General features: G+C 37.9%; 2 protein-coding genes across 2 annotated transcripts in view; both read left to right on the top strand.

The window, feature by feature from the left end:
- Positions 1 to 3994, top strand: part of FRMPD2 (FERM and PDZ domain containing 2) — a 32704-nt gene extending 28710 nt beyond the window's left edge. The window contains exons 22-26 of the mRNA XM_077784503.1: positions 775 to 868; positions 1336 to 1421; positions 1605 to 1752; positions 2754 to 2968; positions 3819 to 3994. Of these exons, the coding sequence (XP_077640629.1) occupies positions 775 to 868; positions 1336 to 1421; positions 1605 to 1752; positions 2754 to 2968; positions 3819 to 3935 (660 nt within the window). The 3' untranslated portion in view covers positions 3936 to 3994. The remainder of the gene's footprint in view (positions 1 to 774; positions 869 to 1335; positions 1422 to 1604; positions 1753 to 2753; positions 2969 to 3818) is intronic.
- Positions 3995 to 17783: 13789 nt separating this feature from the next.
- Positions 17784 to 23443, top strand: LOC144246604 (uncharacterized). Its single transcript, XM_077784624.1, has 5 exons — positions 17784 to 18092; positions 19358 to 19434; positions 20684 to 20769; positions 21335 to 21450; positions 23313 to 23443. Exons 1-5 carry the CDS (start codon positions 17928 to 17930, stop codon positions 23340 to 23342), a joined length of 474 nt encoding a protein of 157 aa, XP_077640750.1. The 5' UTR covers positions 17784 to 17927; the 3' UTR covers positions 23343 to 23443.
- Positions 23444 to 23955: the final 512 nt, after the last annotated feature.

Here is a 23955-nt window from a genome sequence, read left to right as displayed (position 1 = left end):
CTCATTCCCTGGTTCTTACCCACCCCTTCTGTGAAAGAAGTGTCCTGGCATAAAGCACATGGCAGTAGGGACAAACATTTTTTGTCCTTACTCGATTTGAGAACAAGATCTACCACTGAAATCAGAGTTTGGTCACAGAGGACTAGAGAAGGCAGCAGTGAAAACTGCTACATTTGGATAACAAGTCCTTCTCCTAGCTATTTAAGTTGAATTTACCCCTCCAGGCTAAGATGTCTTTACAGTCTTTGCTGAAATGAAATGTGAAGCAACAGACATTGCCTGCAGAAGAAATTAAGGGCCATTTTTTTCATCTGAATTTGGCCAGGGGATGTAGATGGACAGAACATGATTCTTAGGTTAATCTGGAATTTCTCTGAGTGCTCAAATTCAGGTCCATTCTTGATATATTGTCTGAAAGATTGAAATTGAAGAATGGATATTGAACAGCTTAGAAGCTGGGCTAGAGAATAACTGAAAGATGCAAGATCATTTTATATGAGCATAGGGAAAAATTTATGAACATTTAGTGAATATTTTTATATAGTAACACAGAAATACATTGCATTTTCCTGAGAAAATAAAATAAGATTACTGCCTATGGAAGTATATTACAACTAGATAGGGTTTTGGAGTAATATCCTCTTTCCCTTTTTCCTAATATTTAAAGAAGAAAGTAATTCCTGAGCAGTTACTTTGCAATACATGTGTAAGTTGCTTTGATTTTTACCACAGGAAGAATATATGAAGACTCTAATCTCTGGGCATGTTTTGCAGGGTGGAATTAACACCAGTGTGCGTCATGGTGGGATATATGTGAAGTCAATCATTCCCAGGGGACCAGCAGATAAGGACGGACAAATAAAGATAGGTAACACATCTGGCAATAAAACCCTGGGCTGCAGAACTCACTGTTAGTGTGGACAATGAAACACATTTGGGATTGGAGGGGCTACAACTGCGAAGTATAATAAATATATGATCCATCATTCCTCAGCCTGTCCCTGTGCTACGTGTAGGGATCCCACTGAAAAAACCTGAAGCCTCACACCAGCATTGTAGAGTTTCCTTCTGTGGCTGCCATCAGGCTAGTGACTCTGACATCATTGTTACTGTGCTAACCAGATGCTGCCACTGCATTTACTTACAGAATACCCTGGAAGGTTTAGGTGCTGGTTATAGAATGCTCTGCAGCAAGCAGTATTGCTTTCCTATGAATTAATATTAATTTGACATATGTAAGCATAAAGACCTATCGTAACATGGGCAGCCTCAAGGTTTACACCTTCTGAACCTGAACATCAAAGCAATTGGATGTTCTTTTTTTTTTTACCGCAGGTGATCGTCTGCTGGAAGTAGATGGCATCAGCCTCTGTGGCATCACCCACAAACAGGCTGTGGAACACCTTAAGAAATCTGGCCAGGTTTGTACAACAGAAGAGATCAATAAGATACACAGTAAACTAAACTGTATGAAGCACAGTAGCCAAGCTTGGACAAAAGAACCATCTGCCCTCTGTTCCAACCCCATTCCTCTAAACAGAAAAGTAAAAAGACCTAGGACTCACTAAGTGTGCTGTGTAAGAACCTGTTTATCACTGTTTTAGATTGCCAAACTTGTTCTAGAAAGGGGAAACTACCAATTGGCAGAGCCTTGTCTGACTGCTAATGACAGAAAGGAGGACCACCGTGCAGTTGTTTCTGTGGCAACATCCCTCACAGATGGCACCAAGGACTGCTGCTTTTTGACAGATGGTAAGTGATAAAGGGGGAACTCAGGGTGACTTCTTACAGTATGTGCAGGAAAGGAATGAATGAAAATAATTTCTGTGGGTTGGAAGGAAAACTGTATACTGAATAAAATGATAATCAATATTAATGACACAATCAAAAATCAATTCTGAAAAAAGTATTTCTGATGTTCATAGAGTTATAGTGGCTAGATATAGCTGCACATACCCTAGGCATTAATACTGTATCTCTCAGCCTTTGTGAGACTGGGCTGGCAAGGGAACACCCCTGCCTGTACTCCACAGCAGTCTCGGGCAGGAATTAGCTGTGTTGATGTGGCCAGGCTGTTATCCAGGGAGAGCCCCAGCAGCACAACTGCTGATGCTGTGACAGCAATGAAGCTGGAGTGAACGGGAGACTGCCGTCACTTAACGTCTTAAAACCAAAAGATTTAGAGATCACTTATACAGAATTTAGCCAACAAATAAATGCTGTATCTTTTACTGAAGGTTGTCTCAAAAACACTAAGTCTGAACCATACATTTCCATAAGGCAGTTACTCCTCTACACTGGAATTCAGCTACAAGCATGGTGTTTGGGAAAGGCCTGATCTCTCATTCTTGACTGGAAAGAGCAGTAGCTCCAATTTATGCTGGTTAGTGCAAAACCTAAAGTAACACTGGGCAGCTACAGAATAGTAAAATCTATGCAACACTTACAGAAGAAAATCAGAAAAAGATAGCATGTGAATCTCTTTATGCTGTTCCAAAAAGCTTTTTGTTTTATGGGCTTGTACCACGCTGTGAACACATGGTGGAATAGATTCCAGTTCTCCCTATCCTGAATGTGAGATTTCAAAGACATAAGATAAAGGAACACCTAAGCCTTCTTTTGACTTTGTTATTAGTAGATCTACCTCTGCAGCACACAGGGAAAAAGTCTTTTGAGAATATAGTTTATACTGGCTCCTCATGGGGTGCATATGCCATGGTTCCCACTTTTTTCCCAATCTCTGATTTGAGCAGATAACATATTTGGAGTGAAATTAACCAAGAATTCTGGAGGCCTTGGATTTAGTGTTCTGCAGATGGAAGGAGATGCTTGCGAACACCTTGGAGGAGCTATTGTCAGGATCAAAAGACTGTTTCCAGGGCAGCCAGCTGAAGAGAGTGGAGAAATTGAAGTTGGAGATGTCATTTTATCTGTGAATGGGAAACCTCTCAAAGGGCTCCTGTATCAGGTAGCAGGAAGTGTCATTACTGGGGCCCCATCTGGGTAACAGGTTAATAAAGACAATACATTTAAACTTAATTATCACCAGAGGAAGGCAGAATTTGCATATAATTATTCTGATTTCTATGTGGGATTCTTCTCTAGAACTCCTATGTAGAATTTCCTTTCTAAATTAATTCTGACAGCGAATTTCTTCTGATATTTAATTTCTAAGTTTCTACCATTAATGTATGAATTCTATTGTTAGATGCACACCAGTTGTTAATTAGTTGGAATCTTTGTTGCTTTTATGCATGATTGGAACAATTTTCCCCCTGTGGTCATTTGTGCTTTGTAATGTCATGCTAAATATAATGCCCCAGATTCAAACTTCTACCAAGAGTAGTAAGTCCTGTGTAAGTTTTTAACCTGGAATGAGAAATTCTACTCAGTGAAGAAATTCAATGGTAATGGCCTACATGTGGATTTCTTTTTTTCATTGGAATATGGCCATTGCAAGCTATGCTGAAATAACTGACCAAAGATTTTACTGCCACAAACATGTGGTTTGAATTAATTTACCTGAAAATTCAGTTTTCTTCAATAAAAGAAAATTAATTCACCTAAACCTATGTGCCTGATGGCAAAGCAGAAGTTTGTAAATAGAATTGACTTTAGATACATGTTCACCTATAAACTATGATCCTTATGTGTGGCAATCCTTCAGTGGTAAATACTGGCCCTCAGACACTGCTCACAGACACAAATACCAGAAATGTCACATTCACAATAAAAATTTTCTCAATCTCAGTTGGTAAAATGGCATGTAAGATTTACTCTGTTCAATCAGAAATACAACATTCCTTTCTTTTCTTTAGGATGTCCTGCATTTGTTAAGAGGAGCTCCTCGAGAAGTTACACTGCTACTTTGCAGACCACCAAAAGGTGTTCTTCCAGAAATAGAGCAGATTGCTCTGGTAAGGCAAAGCTTCTGACAGAAACTTGCATCTGTAAACCTGGAAAGACACTGCTACATTTTCTACCCAGTTTTGAACAAGGCAACTTTCCCTTTTCTCCAAGGCCCTCTTCTCCTTTTATTTCCCTTCCTGGTTTCAACTCAAACTGCAAAGTTCAACTGATAGTTTCTTAGCAACTAAAATAATACAAATCTGGCAGACATAAAACATATTTATCAAAGTCCAAGAACTTTTGAGTTGCTGTACTATCACTGGAGTGAAACGTCAGATACCCAAGTAGGTCTTCTAGTGGTGCTTCTAAAAATGCTCTACCTGATCCTTAGTCAGAAAATGCAGGTATTCTCAAATGCAGCTATTTTAACTCCCCAAGGTGAGAAGAAAATACAGAACTTTTCCTATCCAGACTATCCCTTATGAAGCTAAATAAATGGAATAATATTTTAAACTAGTTATACAGGTTCTCATTGATAGTTAGCAGAATCCGCAGGGGGAGAAACAAAGCACAAAAAAAAATACCCCCAAACTGTAGACACTGCAGAGACTAAATCATGGCCATTAGATGTGCTAGCATTATTACTCCCTTCTTGAAGACACCTCATGGACACGTAACAAGTACTCTTAATAATAAGGAATATGCATTAGCACTACTCTTGCTCCATTCAGAATGGCTCACTGGTGGTTCCCATCCCACTAGGATTTATAGCCACCCACAGGCAGACAGAAATGACAGTCAGAACCATCTGCAGATAACAAACTGACTCCTGCTGCTCTGCTGCAGTGTGCCCCTGGCTGATTTCTAAGGTCAGTCGCACAGGAGTCAAGTCTGGAAGCTACTTCCATGGAATGAAGAGAATATAGACACAACATTGAGGTATGACATGAACAGATATATTAAAAAAGAACTTCTAGCAAATAATTCATCGGGAAAAGTGATTTGGTATAGTAGTTTTGACTGGAACTCTTGTAGAATGTGAAAAATAACCATTAAGACTAAAGAGTTATTTGGTAAGAGTACCTCCTTCTACTTTTTCTCTTGCCTTCCAGCTACCATTTGGTATTTTCTGATTCAGAAGCTTGTTAATATTGCCTTTTCAAAATATTTTGCTCTTGAAGAAAGAAAGATGGGAGAGTAAAAAGGAGTTGCACTAACCTTTCTGTTTTTTTGATAGACTCCAGCACCATCTCCAATTAAGGATTTTGTGGCAGAAATTCCGGGCAGCACAGAGGCAGGAAACAGTATGGATCAATCTACCAGTGATGGGGGTAGCACCTCTCCAGACCTCGAAGACTGCCTGGATTCTCCAGTGGGAGAAAATTTCAGTGAGCCTCCCGAGGATGACAGCTCAGCCTATGAAGAGCAGGAAGCTGAGTTTCAAGAGAAACCCATACAGACACTCCCAACTTCCAGAGAAAGTTTCTATAAGCATCTTTGGAAGACTCGTCAAGAAACTTCCAGTTCTGAAGTCTTCCACTCTCTGGAGGAGGAAGTGAAGCAGAACTGCTACTCACCATGTGAATTTGGACAGGCCAAAAGGTAGGGAATACCAAAATCTGTTCTGCAGCCTTTCCTTTTTCTCTCAGAACTTTGAAAGTTAATTGCTTGGGTTTAAGTACAGGGCTCTCTGGTTCTAGTCACTCCTGATTACTGAAGATTTTGTTTTATTATCTTATTCTGATTTGCCTAATCTGCTTTTCCTATTTACTCTCATCTTATTAGAATTTTGCATTAAGTCTACATGGCGAGATACTTGTAAGAGTTCTGCACCACTGTAATCATTTATGCTGTTCAGCTGAAGGTGGTTACCATTTGAAATCAGTGGAAAGACATCTGTTTATCTAAATAGGAAATGAATACTTCTTTATTGATTAAATGATCTTTTGCTTTAATTTATTTTCAGAGTTGACTTAAATAGGCACCAACATTTTTTCTTATTGTGTGATCTCTTAATTTCAAATTTTTTCATAGGAAATAAAAGCACCACAGCAGAGAAACTGTGATCAAGAAGGGGAAAAAAAGGGTTATTTTATGTTTTCTGGTCTTCAGAAGCCAGTATAACCCCTGAGAGGAATTACAAAATAAAATGTAGTGCAAATGGACTCAGTCTCCTTTTACACTCCTTTGGATATATCAGACACTGTCACACAGAAGACAATCAATTCCATTTTCATCCTCTTTCCCAGTGCAAATGAGTATGAATTATCAGGACAGAAAGGATTGATGCAAAAAAAAAAAAATTGAAAGTCTTCCAGAGGCCTTTAACTTACAGCTTTAGTAATTTTATGGAGAAATTAATTTCTATTTCTCCATACAGTCATTTGAAATAATTTTGTTACTTTTGACACTCATCAAGCACAGCCCCAGACAGTCATCTCTGGGGAGTGACAGCACTACCTGACACTGCAAACCAAGTGGGATTATAGTGGCAGTTCATAATTGTAGCATCTCTTGGCCAAGTGCAGAATCTTCACTCAATTAATGAATGAAGCTCCTGCTTAATTATCTGCTTCTATACTTCTGAGTAAAACCAGCAGAAATATCTCTGCAGCAAACATATTTGCCAAGAGATTTAACAAAACTAAGTTTATTGTGGGAAAATATCAATTCCAAGAAAAGTTTTGGATTCTTTCCAAGAAGGACGTTCTGAAATAAATGTTTTTGTTTGATACATTTTCAGTATCATTTAGTATCAGCTTTTGCATTTTTAAAATGCAGCCAGAGAAGTTTAGGATGTCATGCATTTTAAGCAATATTTTTAACATAATCTCAGTTTCAATCCTTCCAGCTAAAACCACAGAAAATACCCAGAAGGAAATAGGCATTAATAAAGAACTTTCTTTTGATTAATGAAGAAATTTACCCAGATTGCTCAAAATATTTAATGCAAATGTATAAATTTTCTGATATGAATTTTACAGATATCTTCTGTGATTTCATAGGGGACATGCAATTAATTTTAGTTTTAGTTGTCTATGTTTGTTTGGGAGATGATGGACAGTTCACTTCTATCAAAGAGAAAAAGATCCTGGTTGATGTAGATATGAATTTGCGATTTTAGATGTTTTTAAGATGAATGAATGTTTAGCAAAATTTCAATAAGGATTGATATGAAGAAAACATACTTTAAAAATGTGTTTTCAGCATTTTTATGAGCTCTAAAAGGTAAATTTTTTGGACACAATGTCACCATCGTCCTTCATGAAGGACAACAGCCAAAACTACTAAACCCAGCATGTATGATTACAGTCTGGCTTGAACATCAAAAGTGCTGAATACTTTGTCTGCAATATGGTGGAATAGAATCAATAATAATTTAAATTCAATTAATTTCAGAAGTCCATTGGTGGTTTTCAGACAACTCATATGCTTCAAGGCAAGCATAAGAATAAAGTCAAACTTATAAAGAGGAGTAAGGACTACTTTTCATGAAGAAACAGGAATCACTTCATATTTCATGTTGCTGGTCTGTGCCCTGTTACCAATGAAAGACCTGTAGAAGACGGAAACCTGGGTGGCATTCCTTTTTCCAGGAAAATGCTAATAAAAAAATTGTAGTGGTATTTTGATGTCCATACTGCTTACAGGAAAAGTTAATTAATTTGTTTATGGAAGATGAAATAATTAGTTTGGGCTTTTTCCAATTATTCTTTTCAAGAAGCAACCAAGTACTAATTAATGCCTTAAAAAAATTAGGAGTGCAAGAGTTTGCAAAGGTAAATAATGAAAGTTTTTAATATTTCAAGTAGCTTTGCAAAATATTGATTACTTATTTCTTTTTACACTAGCATTGGAGGATTCAGACAGCAATTCAATACCATAACTAGTAATTCAGTTAAAATGGAAATAAGGTAATGCATAAACAGTAGACTTTTCAGTGGCCGTCTAATAAAGCATATGGAGGAAAACCCCAGCACTGCAATCTTTTTATTTTTCAGCCACGTATTTAATAAGAGTCATGATGACCTATTGAACACAAAATGTATGCCTGAAACTCTCTCTCTAACCCCTATTGATGAAGAGTATCTCACTGTCAGCTCAATGTCTGTGACTTCACTACCACGAGGAAGAAGCTCCAAAAGAGTCTCTGCAACCGCTGCAACCCAAGAGCCACGTGTTTGTGGTCCTTCATCATCATCCCTGCCTGCCAGAGGGGCACATGACAGTGACAATGAATGGGAAGACTTGGAGGAACCAGAGGAAGAGAAGGAAGAAAATAAATTCTGCATTCAGGTATGTGATGGGCACCAAATTACCAACAGGTAGAATACAAGGGAAAATAAACAATTTCAGCAATGTTACAGTCTTAAACATTAATTTTAACTCATTTTCTATGCTATTCCATGTGATTTTTTTTGGGTTTTTTACTTTCCTGAATATCCACAATCTTCAAATAAAGCAGACTTTCCAGTATGCCCAGCTCTCCAAAATTCTTAACCATTTGCCTTAAGGCTATTTCTTTTTTCTTGACATCTCACTATTTCTCCAAATTCCAAAAATTCTGCATTATTTTTATCAGTGTACAAAGGCCTAAAAGCTCTCTAGTAGCTTATTAAATTAATTGGAGTCAGCTACTTGGTTTTTTTCTGCCATGTTTCAAGGCCATGCAGAAAATCACTTTATTACAGTGATACTGCTGTAATGTCCTGATAAGAAAGTATGAGCCTTGTGCTAATTACTATTCAAAATATAACGCTCAGTCGTGCCAAATGCTGAACATCTTGCATTCCTACGACACTAATGAGCTCTGAATTCCTACTAATTTGAGAGCACTGTGGACAAAATTTAGCTGCAGGCATTTCCTTCAGTGGGACAGCAATGGCAGTAACAACAGTAATTTTTGCACCCTGCTATTGCAATGCTTGTCAGCTCAGAGGCCTCCAAGCCTTTCTTTACACATTCCAGATGCCTAATCCCAGGTCCTGGTGGCATTCTCTGCTTCACTCAGCCCTATAAATCAACCAGCATGAACCTCCACAATTCTGGGATATGGCAGAACACCTTTTACATGCTCTTGTAGCATCTGAGGATCTGATTCCTACCTGCATATAAGAATTATGGAAGATGTTACTGAAGCAGCAGAAAAGCCTACATCAAACATACCCTGTGCTTGTTTTAACAGGAAATGGAGATCTTTGTGACTTTGACAAAGTCAGAGAACAATGGATATGGATTCTCTGTAGTTCTTAACAAAATGGATGCCTGCCTGTATGTTGATGAAATCTTGAATGATCCTGCCCTTTCTGATGGAAGATTGAGAAGGGGAGACAGAATCATTATGGTACAGTAATTGTTTGAGTTTATGCAGAGGAGAAAATATTTGCAGATCAATGTAATTTAGCTTTGGCATTCTTCATTTAGTATCACCTATTTAACCCGTATTTAGGTATGTAAATAAATAATATAATAAATCTAATTCTGCTGACCTCAGTTGGATAAATTTCAGGCTGAATATATTGTATGATGAGGCAAATAAAATTAATCTAGGAGCAATTCAAGACAAGTGAGACATTAAATGCCTTCCCAATGAAATGACGTAAACTGAATTAATAGAAGAAGGTGACAGGTGACACACAAAGGATGCAGGAATTATGTCCTTTGTAATGTAATAACAAAACCTTTTTTCAGCCTGGTTCATGTTCAATTTTTTGCATAAGACCCTCTTCCCCGTTTTTTGCAACAAGATCTTGAGTTTCAATAGGAAAAGAAAGCTATTTTTATTAAAGCTCTGCATTCAGAAAATAAAGGTTCAAAAAAGAAATATTACTGCAATCTTAATTGTTAAATTTATTGATATTAAATACCATAGCAAAGCAATAAAAATGAAGTAAAAACTAATTTAAGTTCATCTGCAAAATTCAGAATAGAGGGAGAAGTAAATAATGGTCAATGAGATCGGTGACATGATTTTACTGGTTTGTCATCTAGGTGAATGGAATTGATGTCACATCTTTGCCATGCAATGAAGTCCTGGCTTTACTGCAAAGCTCTCCTCCAGATCTGCACCTCGTGGTTGGTCGTGCTGACAGTGACCCACGTCCCTCAATTAGGCCAGAGGAGATTCCCGAAATTACTCTCACAAAGGGTGCTGATGGACAGCTAGGTGTGTAGTAAATGCTGTATTTGCTATTTTGGACAGTAATGACAGCATAAGATAATCATAAGCAAATGTGCTCTGGGATCAGTATGATCCAAACTGACCTTGACACCTTTATTCTCTTCATGATCACCCCTGAAGTGCAACACCTAAGAGGGAAGACTAATATTTCTTACTAGACTAATTAAGGTAGCTGGAAAAATGATCTTTGTATTATCACCCTATTAACTGAAGTTTCTGGCAGATTTCCAGTCTCATATTTTTGTGTTACTTATATACATAAGTTTTGGGTAGTTGGATAATAATGTCTACTACCTGCAGAGACACATAAAGATCTATTTGGAGGGAAAGAAAAAAATTGAAGAAAAGGTAAAGTTTAAGATGGATGAGCCACAGGTTGAGACTACAATTTGCTATTCAAAAAATCTCCACTTGAATCCTTGATTCACCACAGACACAAGGCTTTATCTACAAACAATACAAACGATAAAAGAAATCCCCATGATGTGAGTGAGTGTCTTGATATTTCTGTAGCATGTTATGAGTACTGCACACAGATAAAACTGTAGACTCAGAAACCAGTATGGCTATACTTGTTCATGTACAGCATCCTGTTTCCAGGTAGGAACTAGTTTGTTCAGAGATTCCTTGAGTGTTGTTTGCACTGTGCAGGTGCCTCGTCAGCTGCTGTAGGCTTTCCCAGTGGCACCCTGAAGATTGCAAGGCATTTAAATGTGCAGGTAATGAGGGAGTTGCTGCTATGCAGCTCAGTGTCCCATTGCAATAACTATCAAACATCAGATGAAATAAAGCACTAGGGCAGCACTGAAACACAGAGATGGACACCACCATTTAACTTTTTTAAACGTCTAATGGCATTTCACTCTTTCAGTCCAGCTTATACATCCCATCTTACTGGGGTAAGACTGTTAGTTATAATGTCAGTGATTTCTTCAGCCTTTCAGTGGCTCACATTTATTCCACTTTAAGTCACTTACAGTGAAAATTCAAAACACTCTGCCACAAAAGATGCTTTCTCTGCATTATTCTAGGCTTGAAGCTGACAGGAGGAGCTGGAAGCAAGTTACAAGGTATTTATGTGCTAGAGATAGTGCCTGGCTCTCCTGCCAGTGTGGAAGGCAGTTTGCAGCCACAAGATCAGATTGTTTACATCTGTGGACTGTGCACTGAGGGCATTAGCCTGGATGATGCAGTGAGAGTGTGTGAAGCTGCCACCCAGAAAGTTCGAATCAAAGCCACAAGGTAAATCTGAGCATACTTGATCCTAATGCTGAAGCAAGTTTCTAAATTTTACACCAACTCAGACAATACAAAACCCAAAAATGCTTTTTCTCAAATGTTGCAACCTGATAAATAACATTCATAAGACATGTTAACTCCTTGTAATTACAACTAACACAGCAAGTGTAAGTAGACTCATCCAACCCAAATGAGAACCTGTGAAATTTCATCATCCAAAACCAAATGTGAAGCCTTTAACTGTGAGGCTGAACAGCATTTTCGTATGTCTTGTTCTTTAGGGAAAATCTTTGTATTTCCATCACGAGTGTCAACCTTCTTACAATCTCAGATTCACAACTACACGCAAGAAACTATCTCTGATCAGAAATTCTGAGATAATTCCAACAGCCGAACATTTTAGAAAGGTACTAAAAATGCAGCATTTAACCTGTAGCATGACCAGGATGTCTTTCCAGGCCTGAACAATAATCAGCTGTAAAGGATTTCGCTCATCAGTTCATGGCTGCACTTTTGATTCATTGTGTTCCACAGTCTGATATCACACCAGCTCAAGTCCTGGATTGATGCAGAAATAGCTTCCAAAGATCTCAGAGGAACAGTAAAATATTAACTCAAAGCATGTGAGAAACTGAGTTATGTAACCAGAGCATGTGACAGAATTGCTGTCACAGCTGTCTTAACATAGTTCAAACTTTTATCACTGTTTAATTAACTTGTGCTTATCTAACAGAGGAAGATACTGCTGCCTCATTATACATCTTGCTGTACAACAAGTTAGTAGGCAGCATGTCCTGATTGTCAGAATTTACAAACTAAGGAGGTAAACAGAACTAAGGTAAAAGAACTTACAAAAGAGCATTCACACTTTATACAGGGGGTAACCAAAGCTGAATTCAAAATGGAACAGAAAGCAGTTCTGTATTGGGACAGGTGATTTAACATGCCTATTTTTTTCCCCAATGCATTTCAATAAAATATTTCACTACAGTCAAATATTTTCATATTCATATCAATTCTCTTTAGAAAAGCACCACTAACAAAATCATAGGACAACTACTATTTAGACAACTGAATTTCTAAAAATAATTTTCATATGTGCTTTACAAAGCATGCAGCGCTTAATGGCTCACATATTTCACTTTTTCTGCCCCCAGAAATGGCAATCCAGTGGTTCCTATAGAGCAGGAAAATAGTAAGTAAGGCTAATATTTTTGGGTTTTAGTTCAAAACTTGCTTCTGATTTTGAAAATAAGCATAAGGTATTGATTAATTGCATTTAAAACTTATTAATAAATTCTAACTTGCCATTCAGTGCTTTTGTTAAGGCCATTTTAAGGGTCTGAAGAAAATTTGGTAGCTGTTTAAAGACAGAAATAAAATGCATAGTTCACTGTAAAAAAGTATTTTGTTACATATTTAGTTTCTGTTTTTTAAATATGTTATTAAATAGGAATTTTATGTGAAAAACAGCAACACCTGTTTTGACTGCAACTATTCAATAAGAAGTTTTCCAGCACTTTTTGAGCCACTATTTAATATGAGCCACTACTTCATCATCTAGACCACCTTTTTAAACTGTTAGTAATGAAGTATATAAAATCAGCAGGCAGCAATAATATCTGTTAGTTAATATAAAAGCATTCCTATAAGGGAAGATATTTCATACTGTAACTGATATAAAACTTCAGCAATCATCTGCACCACAAAGATTTGACCAGAATTGCTCTAGCAGCCTAAGGAGTCTCAGCAAGCACAGGCTGCACCTGCAGCCTCAGGTGGAAGGAGAGGTATCACATCTAGGTCAGCACATACAAAGGGTGTTAGTTATGCAAGTAATATTTTCTAATGCACATGGCAGCATTAAATCAGGCCTAACCCCAGTTTCGTTTACCTGACTGGATATTGATTGCAATGTTTGTTTGATTTTTATTTTTAACCATGCAAAAATGACTTCAAAAAGTAACCCTGGACCACAATTATTCACTTGCTTACACTCATCTGAATATTGTCATATGGTTGCCTGAAGAACTTATTCCAAGTCAAGTTAGTTACAGATTTCCTTACACATGTAGCCACATGTTTGTTTCTATAAACTGAAGCAATTTTCTACAAGATATGGATAAAGTTATGTGTACTCTGAGTTAATGAGACAGAATTAAAGCATGGCAAATGTATATCCTGGTAGGACTTTGTTTAGAGAGCCTTGTGTGAGCTTTGCAGATTCCAAGATTTCCCAAGACACCTTCAAATAAGAAACCAGACCTGACCCCCTCAGACAGAGTTATAAACTCTGTACTGGCACAGTTACCTGTCTCTCCTATAAAATAAGATGTGTTAGGTCCTGCACATGGGTCAGAGCAAGCCCAAGCATAAACACAAGCTGGGCAGAGAATGGATTGAGAGCAGCCCTAAGAAGGACTTGAGGGTGTTGGTTGATGAAAAGCTAAACATGACAGAGCAAAGTGCCTGGGCTGCACCAAAAGCAGTGTGTCTGTCAGGCTGAGGGAGGGAGGTTCTGCCCCACTGCTCTGTGAGACTGCAGTGCTGGAGTGCTGCATGCAGCTCTGTGGTCTCCAGCATAAGAAGCACATGGACCTGTTGGAGGAATTTAAAGGGGAGGCTATAAAGATGGTCAGAGGGCTGAAGCACCTCTCCTGTGAAGACAGGCTGGGAGAGTTGGAGTTGGTCAGCCTGGACAAGAGAAGACTTTTGGGAGACCTTACAGCTCCTTCCAGTTCTGCAGAGAGACTTTTGACAAAGGCATGTAGTGATAAGACAAGGGGGAATGGCATCAAACTGAAAGAGGGCAGGTTTAGATTAGATAGAAGGGAGAAATTACTTACTGTGAGGTTCGACACTGGATCAGGTTGCCAGAGAGTTGTGGACATCTGGTCCTTGAAAATCTTCAGGTCCAGGCTGATGGAGTTTTGAGCAACCTGATCTAGTGAAAGGTGCCCCTGCTCATGGCAGAGGGTGGGAACCAGATGATCCTTAAGGTCCTTTCCAACCCAAACTGCTTTATGATTCTATGATTCTTTCATTTTATAGGCACTTTGAAAAACCTATAGTAATTTTGTATCTGATGTTCAATTTGCTATCATCACTCATAGATTTATAGATAAATAGGCAATAATTTGTTATTAAGAAAGCAAGCCTTCATTTTTATAGACTTAGTTACCAGAACAAATACTAAAATTGCAATTGCAACAAGTAGCTTTTTTTTAAAGTACAAGACATTCATTATTTTCAATAATTCACACATTAAGAGTAGTTTGTGGAAGACAGCTAAGATCACCAAAATATGATGAAGCAAGACTATAAAACTGAGGGGGCTGGTAGAGGTGGGAGTGTTCCTTCATCTGCCTGATCATTGCCACATGTCTAGAGTGACTCAGTCTGGTCTCTGGTTGTTGCTACTATTTTTAAAATAACAATGGCTGACATGCAGTTGCTCTGCAATTCATAACTGAAATATTTATATCTCTGTGCAAATTGGCAAACTTAATCATGCAGTGGTTTCACATGGCTTCATACAGCATCAATATTGGATATTGATGCTTTGTTTAATAACCTAAGCACAGAGTTTACATTCCATGTGTACATGAAATTTAGCAGGAGGCCTGTCAGAACAAACATGTGTATGTTTTTAGGGCCACCGGCTGAAACAGAGAAAGCCAATATTTCTTTGTCAAATGAAAACCTGAACTCCAAGGAACAGCATCTGCTGCATCAATATGGTAAGGAGCTTTTCACTTTTCAATTAGGGTTAATAAAATTGTGTTCTTTGAAAGAAAAGTAAGTCTATAAGTGATAATAGCATCACCTGGGAAAGATTAATTCTTCATAAAAAATCCTGCCTCCCTCAGAGTTTCAGAGAACATTGATACATTACGGTTCTCCATCTGGCATCTCCTGCAGCATGCAGTTCTTAAAGCTTGTTTTGGAACCTGCTCACAGGGAGGTAAAAAGGTCACAGTGTGATTCACATTTCAGGAGTTTTAGGCCACATAAATCCATAGGATTTATTTTGTATTTCACATAAAAAATATAACATGTTTTATTATGTCTCTGAATGAGATTTTGAGTGTTATATTGTAAAGTATTTTACCAGGACAACTATAAAAAAATCGTTGTTGCTTTTTCACAGAGAAACATTTGGAGGAAACAAACTGTGATGCTCAGCAGAACACTCCTGATGCTCCAGAATGTAAAGTAAGTGACACTCTGAGGTGTGAGGGGGTTCATCAAGTGAAGTGAGCTATATGGAGAGAGGTTTTTTCAACAGTGGTATTTAATGTATTTTCTTCCTCTCTTTGAAAATGTGAATAGAATGCACTTGGAGAGTGTCCTGTAAGTGTTGAATTGTATTCAGCATTCACAGAGTGGAATGCACTGGGCACTTCACGGGGACAGACTCTTCTGTTGCTGTTTTTCAATGCTTAGAAAGAAAGTAGCACAGGAAAAAGACACAGAATGTCACAGCATGGGATTCTGGGGACAATGTATGCAATTGTGAAACATTTTCCACAGCAATCTGAAAAATGAGATTAATATGTTTCATTCTGCAATTCTCAGATAGACATTTGAAAACAGCTTTGCAGTATTATGTAGCACTGATGTAGACCAATATGGTTTGAATTTGGCAAGAGTAATGGATTTTTAAAGTTATTTATTGTTTATTATGAATTCTTGAATAAACAGGAATGTTGTTTTTGGGGGAAAAAGTTATTTCCATGCTCAGCATACAATGCTTGAAAATTCTTACACGAGCAAACATCACTTCTGTTGGTGCATACACATGGAAAGTAATGTTAATTGAAATAATCCAAATTGGGACTAATATTTCATGTTTAAAGATTAACTAGTTTTTTCTTGATTGTGTTTTCAAAAAAAAAAAAAAAAAAAAAAAAGCTGTCTCATTAAAATTAGACCTCCAACCTGACAAAAAAAATGGGAACAATTTTCTCATTTTTGACTATGTCATCACTATTATTTCTTCTTCTGCATGATTTAATCCATGATGGTTTATCAGTTCAACCTGCAAAAATATTTTACAAGGCTGATATGTGTGGTATTGGAACAGTCATGATGCAAGTCATAAACATTTCTAGCTTGCTGCTCTTTCTGACATAGTACTTGACCCTAAAAAAACAGCTGATCTTAAAAGCAAATAAAGTGCTAAAGTAAAGGAGATGGGAATGTTGGGATTAAAAGATTAAGATCTAAATTACAGAAAAATAAGAGAATAATCTATGTACTCTATTACTGTCATGCTGGAGATAAGAATGCCTTATTTGTCAGTTAAGGTGATTTATTTGATATATTATAAAAGGATTACAGAAGTACACATTTCTTTGCTCTTAAGGGGTTGTTTTCCCCAGCAGCAATTATCAAACAGAGTGTGAAAACAAGTATGTACTATTTTTATTCTGATACATACATGCAGCAGTTAGCTTGATCCCTGGAAGCGCTATAGATCTATTCAAGAGTAGGATAGATCCCATAACCCACACCAGACAGTGAGGACTGTGGGAATAATGGGAATCTCTGGTAATAAAAATGCTAACAAAATACAGCTCCGAAATACCACTTTAGTCTCCATCCTTGTCTATTGTAGGACTTCATTATTAAGATTGAGCTGGAAAAAGCAGAAAATGGAAGCCTAGGATTTGCACTGGTAGGTGGAAAAAATGGAAGGGCTATCCTAATAAAAGCCATCAGCCCGGATAGCAGTGCAGATCTAGATGGGAGACTTCAAGTTGGTGACATCTTACTTAAGGTAATGTTTGTTCTTCATTGCTTTGGCTTACAGTGTCTCCACTTCCTCTGTAAAGAGCATCTGTCCAATATAAAAGCATGCAGGTTAGAAATCTGATGCTGCTTTGCACAGTAGCATGTAGAGGTGGAGTCCCTTGGCTCCTGGTGGTCAGAGGGTTGTCCTGGGGCCCGTGTGTCTTCCCTGGAGTTCAGCTTCCCATGGGCCGCCCCAGAGCTGGTAACTGGACACCCCAGCAGAGGCAGACCCAGAATCCCAGAGCAAGCAGCCAGCTTGCACCTCCTCCTGACTGTAATTGTGCCCAGTGAGGATTCCAGAGAAACTGCAGGGAAACCAGTTTCCAGTCTGGCCAAGCATGCAGGTCACAGCTAACCAGGAGCCTACTGGGAAGAACCTGTCACATTAGGTATTGCTAAGACAAACAAAAAGCACTGGAATTAGGGCTTTTGAGTCTTTATTTAAAATCTTACTATCCTAGCCACTCTGCCACCTTTCAATATAAATAATCCTTTTTGTTACACCAAATTATTTTTTCTTCTCCCTCCATGAATTTCAAAATTGTTTGATTTTCTGGCTTCCATTTACTTCATCTCTCCTTCATCTTCTCAATGAAGAATGGGAGAAAGCCTACGTACTGTCTCAGACTATAATTCTGTGGTGTCCTGCTGACAATCATGCTATAAAGATACAGAGATGAAGGATCAAGTGAGTTAGTAGACAATGAGAATTCTCTCCCACAAATGGGAGAAAATGATGACACACGACACATGAAGTTCAAAGAAGTTATATAAAGATTTCCCAATGCTAGAATATATGATTTTAACAAAGGCTTTGTGTTACAGGAATCTGGAAATGCACATCATTGTCTTTTTCAGGTGAATGAGACTTTTGTGTCTGGTCTGCCACGCCAAACAGTTACAGATCTGCTGCGCAAGGCGCAGGGCACTGTTCAGCTCACTGTCTGCCGAAGCCTGGCTTTGCACTGGGCTTATTCAGACAGCCAGAGCAACAGAGCTTTCACTCCAAACACAAAAGCAGAGCCTGGTAAGCAGCCACATCCACCCATCATATGACAGAAGTGGGATTATATGTTGCCTGAATTCAACTTCAGTATTAGCAAAACAAGTCAATTTTACAGTTAGTCCTGTTTCATAGCTGCCGGTACAAGCATTCTCCAACCTGATTTACAGCTCTGGCTAAAATGCTCAAGACATAGGACCACAGGGAAGGAATGCCCAAGTGTGATTTTTAAGTCTAGGAACAAAGCTGTAAGACTCTCAAAGATGCTTTAATTCAGCTTAAGTTTTTAAGTCATGAATGTTGGTCTGATTTGACCCCATTTTATGCAACTCACTGATGGAATCACAGCCTGGTTTTGGCTCGGTTGCTAAAATACTTCTCCCACAAACTTCACATCCCATCACTCCTACTTATCTCCTGGAAGCACTACACCTCCTGTTCTGTCTGGCAGACAGATCCTCTCTTTTCTGTGGTGCTCATGTTCAAATCCAGAAGCCCCTGCTCCCAGGTCTATTGTTATTAATTTGAGAGCACACCCATCTTGCAAAGGGCAGTACTGACAGACATGACTAACTCTATGGAAGAATTTTGTGCTTTATGGTCTCCTCTATTGAATACTCAAGTATTAAATACTAATTAAAGATGGAAGTGGAAGCAAGGATATAAAACTACCAATAGATTGAACAGTTATAGTCCTCAACTTTCTATTTCTTCGAATACTGAAACATTTCCTATAATGTGGAGAAACCTAAGTGGGAAGTATATAGAATTCCTCCTTCTGGCCTGCTGGTTACAAATTGAAGGCTTTGTTTCAAGTATTCTTAGTCAAGAAGACACTGCCATTGTCATTTTCTTCTTAAATGACATCAGTGAATTACATAGTTTCTGGGAAGTTTAAACTGTTTTCCTGCAAAACACAATGGTATTAGAGAAGTACAGGCAGCAAAGTTAAGTTATGGCATTTTTCCCTTAGCACTGTGAAGGAATGAGCTGGGTTAGGGAGGGCAGATTTAAATAGTTTAATGAGTTTTTATAGCTGCTGTTGATACAGGGCTTCACTTCAGTGTATCTTCTGTCAGTCTGAATTATGCTGGCTTCTTCAGTGGTGGCATATGGCATTTGTGCTCTATTAACCTTCCCAGGCATTCACAAGAGAGAGATTCCATGCCAGTTTAAGACACTGTATCTCAATGCCCCATCTGAGTCAAAGTCCTTTAGTCTAAATAGCAGAGAAGAAGTGAACCTATAGTTTCATGAATTTGATTTTGTTTTTGTTTTCTGGTATTCAGAAAGTGGTGGGCAAAGCCTGCAAACTCAGCCTGTTTTCAGTTTCAAGGAAGAAGGCTCCAATCAAATGTGCAATAAGGTAAAATCAGAAAAGTTTTCAGAAGTTATCAGGCAATGTACTCATGTTTGATTACAATATAAGTTTGCTGCAATGTGGGCAAGAACCACACCTTCTAATGAAAAAAAGTTCAAGGAGCTGCTGACATTTGAGTGAGTCAGGATTCCACTGAGATAAGAACATTTTATAAGTACAATAAATATGCTAAAAGGGTGGAGGGAAGAAAGGTTGCATATGCAAGTCTTGTTCTGATTCTTTATAATATTGAAATGAATAATTTATTAATTTTACCATCCTTTCAGTATTTCTAAACTATGTACATTAAAAGATTTCTATTCCGCTATCTCCACTACTATTCAAAATTCAAATGCATCTAAATTTCTTCAAACATGTCTATGATTTCAAATGCTAATAAGTCCTGCAAGACATTACACATTAAATTTCAGAGCATCTATTATTTCTAAATTTAAAATTGTAAAACTGTAAATGTGAGAAAATTAGGTCTTCTTATCCTCCACAAGACAAATGAAAAACCCAAACCCTGATTCAAGTAAAGTAATTGAACCAGAGAAAGAAAAATGGTAATTTGAATTAAATTTTAAATAATTATTTATCAGATGTTATAGCTGAGAAGAAGCTATTTTCACATACTAACAGCAGATATCCTGCACCATTATTTAAATGCAGGACCTAGTTATTACTCTTTAGGATGGATAAACAGCCACCAGTACTATTGCTTCTATTGCATATGGAGGATAATCAAGGTTCTGCCTTCTCTGTTAGTTGAGTGCTTCTTCAGTAGAGCAGCTGCACCCTGCTTCTACTGTTGGCATTGTTGTGTCTAAGATAAAAAAAAAGGAAATTATTACTAACAACTCCATCTCAGATGCTGGTGCTTCCTGCTGCCAAGAACTGGGAGGGGAAGAGTGTGACTCATGATTCCTGTGATTGCATTTTCTTTCTCAGATCAGAGAGGATATAAAGAACTTTTCAAAGTTCAGTTATGCATGCTGAGATGTTGAGGTGTCTCTAGACTGTATTGTTTTATTGTTCAGAAACTTACAAATGCAGCTGATAATGCTTTTTACTCTGACTAGTTACTGCAATACACATTTTCTTCTGAAAGTGGAAGGTCACATATTTCCCTGTCCTTCTTAAGTGAAGGACACATTTCTTTGAAAAATAAGAAAGAGTGTTGATGAAAGTAACTATATTCTTGATGTTTCTATGTACTGATTTTTCACAGCTTTTTCTTATTTGAAACATACAGGATGCAGAAAGAACGGATAAATCTCCTCTGCAAGGTCAGCTGGCTGGACAAGACTATAAGGACCTCATCAGTAACATTTCAGACAGGTAAGTCTTTCAAGTGAAGTAAAACTAGTAAAATAAATAGTATGGATAATTTATTTGTATATTTCCAGCTCTGTCCTAATATGGTATGGAAATGACAGAAAGATGGGTCTATGGGAATGCAGCTCCACCTGCAGGAAGAGCTGCTAAACACACAACTACTTCCACAAGAGCTTACACTCAGCTACTAAGACAAGAGAATTGAAGCTTCCAGGTGTAAGGGCTAAAAATTGAAAAATGTCCTACATGAAAATGGTCGCCAGCTATGAGAAACCTTACTTCCAGTCATTTTTGAGCAGCTTTTTATTCAGAGTATGATCTTACCTCTGAAAAAATCCAACAATTGCATACCAAAAATAGTATTTTTCAGTAGCTATATTTGCAAAAAATACTCCAGATAAAATGCTCCTACAACAACTTGAACTTGTAATCTTCAGAGTTCTGACTAATTCTTGAAAATAATTGCTCAAGAAAATTGAAAGTAAACACAAATAGATTAAACACAAAATCTTTGGGTTTTTTTCAGTCTGTCAAAGCTTCTGCTACTTCAACTGACATTGTTTTGCAGGTCACAGAAATGTGCAGAATGTGAAAGCTGCAGAAGAGAAAATCAACAGTCTGAGTCAGGCAGCTGGAACAATGAAGATGATGTTATGCCCCACAGGATTCCTGTTCTACCTAGAAGTAATCATACAGAAACTTTTCTTGTTTTTTCAACAGTATAGCCCCGCACCTCCATATACGTACACTGAGAACATTAGTCCCTTGTATACAAGCTAAGGATTTGCTCTCCAGTCTAAAAGACCAGGGCACTCAAGACACAATTTTTACTACTGATGCATAGATAGGCCATCCAAAATTTTGTAATTCTGAAAGGAAACATATATCATGAGGCCTTGCCTCTTCTCCCTTACTGCTCCCATACAACTTTGCAAGAAAAACTTAAAATTCAGAAAAAAAGGTCAAATTGTACCTCAAGACTTTGTCCCCAGAATCACTGAATTTCACCCTCCCTGACCATTTAATTAAAATCTCTAGAACTGATGTGATTAAGCATGTACTGAAGTACTTTCACAGCTGGGTGCCAAAGCCACTCTGACACCCAGAAGAATTTACAGAAAGAATCTCCCTAATTGATCCTTTATGAAAATTAAACTCCTTCTGCTCCAAATGAGAATAATTCTTGAAAGGAATCATACTGAGGATGTTGCAGTATCTCACAGATTCTGTGAAATACACATTGCTCTCTCTCTCTCCTTGCTTCTTCTCACCCAGTGGAAGCAATGAGTTGCTGATGACTCTTATTAAAAGTAAAACACAGGTAGCTCCCTCACACTACCAAGCCTTGCTGGCCAACAAACAGAAGATTATAAACAATCTATTATCTACTACTGCTCGGAGTTTGGGGTTCTTTAATTCTCCTTCATCTGGAAGGAGAGGTGTATGGGAAATACACTGGCACCCTCAACTAGATAATAAGAGCCCCTTCAAGGGTAAGAAACTGGAATGCAAACAGAAAGTGTCTTAAAAGCTCAGGCAAAGCAGGGGCAAGTTGTAGCCCAGACAAAAATACAGCAAGCACAACTCTATTGTAACAGAAATTAATGAAGAGTAGCAATGATGGCTCACAGGAGGAAAGCAGAGCATTGCTTCTTGTCTTCATCCTGCAAAAAAAACCTGGGACACATCATCAGGTTTTCTTTGAGACAGCTAGTACATTCTCCTTTGCAAACAGTAGCCTATGACTAAAAACCCCAAATTCTATAATTCCCGTTCCTCCAACCATTATTTTTTACATAACAAGTTAATGTTTTTACTCAACACAGGAACAAAAGTTTTTCTATCACTCCAGTAGAATAGTGATATTTCTGAAGATGCAATGTTTATCCATTTTTCAAAACTGTCAAGTACTGGACCAGAGCATACATTTCAGGATGAGCTAAGTTGTAAAACTGAATCCTGACTTTGGTGCATCAAATATAGCTCATCTCTTGTTCTTGAAGGGCAGCGTGAGTTAAGATGAGAAGAAAAATATATTTGCTTACTTTAGGAAGGAAGAATTTGCAATGATTATTCCTAGCAGTGGAGTGCAGCAATACTAATTGGCATGGAAGTGTTGGAAACATGAAAACGATTCTCTGTGAAGATGTGGCCAGAGTCTCCTATGCCAGTATAATCTAGCATTAAAGTCTCCAATTCTGCAAGAACAATTTATTTAGAACAGACTGTATTGAGAAACTCTGAGAGGAAATAACTTAAAATAGTTGAATCTGCTTCCAAATAACATGAAATGTGGTGCTGGTTGTATCCATAATGTTGACTTATTCTTCTTTCTGCTGTGAACATAAGTAAGTTGAAAATATTTTCTTCCATTTTCTCACATTTCACTTCCACAATATAAGCAGCAAAATATATATACACACTGCAGCTCCCTAGTTTTTAAAGCCAAGATTCTTCACTATGAACAATAATAATTAAAAACTTCTTAGTTTTTTGTTGTTGTGTTTTGGTTTTTTGTTTGCTTTTCTTTTGTTGCTGATGCATAGACAGAACCTTTGCATCTGGAGATGAACTGACTCAGTTAATTAACTTGAAACCATCACAGAGTGGAGTAGATCCAAGGACTGACATAACAGGTCTTATTCAAGGCCTTCAGCTGCGGATTGAGAATCAAGAGGTGCTAAAGGAGTTTATGGTAAACTTTGATTACTTCCTAAGAGTTGACAGATCAGCACAGCTAAGAAAGTGACTTTCCATACAGTGCATACTGTATGGGACTTCAGCTTGTATATCTTTACTACATCCTTTTTCTCTGAAAATTATTCCTGCCAAAATGGGGTTTCTACTCTGCTGTTTGGGTGGTAGCACAGTATTTGCATCTCTCTTTCCATGCCTATCAGCCTTACACTGTTCCCTGTTCAAAGATACTGCCCATGTAGAAGGAAAATAAATAATGTAGCCTTCCTAATGTAGGTTAGGAAACACTTTTTTTCTTGACTGACTTCTTCCTATTACCCCCTCAGCTCTGTAGAACATCTGCCTAAGAACTATCCTAGGGGCTCCCCCTAAGCAAGAAATGCATGCTGCTAAGGATTCACTAGTGTAGAAACATTTGAAAGGAAAATGTTCCATACAATGGAACACTCCAGTTATCCAAGGAACTCATTGCCACAAGATGCTGTTATGGAC

The sequence above is a fragment of the Lonchura striata genome, chromosome 7, assembly GCF_046129695.1.
Source record: "Lonchura striata isolate bLonStr1 chromosome 7, bLonStr1.mat, whole genome shotgun sequence".
NCBI lineage: Eukaryota > Metazoa > Chordata > Aves > Passeriformes > Estrildidae > Lonchura > Lonchura striata.
The sequence above is the reverse complement of the archived record's forward strand: the minus strand, read 5'-3'. Positions and strand labels throughout refer to the sequence as shown.

Coding starts and splice junctions, on each gene's coding strand:
- LOC144246604 (XM_077784624.1), top strand. CDS start 17,928: ATGAGACTTTTGTGTCTGGTCTGCCACGCCAAACAGTTACAGATCTGC. Junction 19,435..20,683: donor CCAATCAAATGTGCAATAAG/GTAAAATCAGAA, acceptor TGAAACATACAG/GATGCAGAAAGAACGGATAA. Junction 20,770..21,334: donor ATCAGTAACATTTCAGACAG/GTAAGTCTTTCA, acceptor ATTGTTTTGCAG/GTCACAGAAATGTGCAGAAT.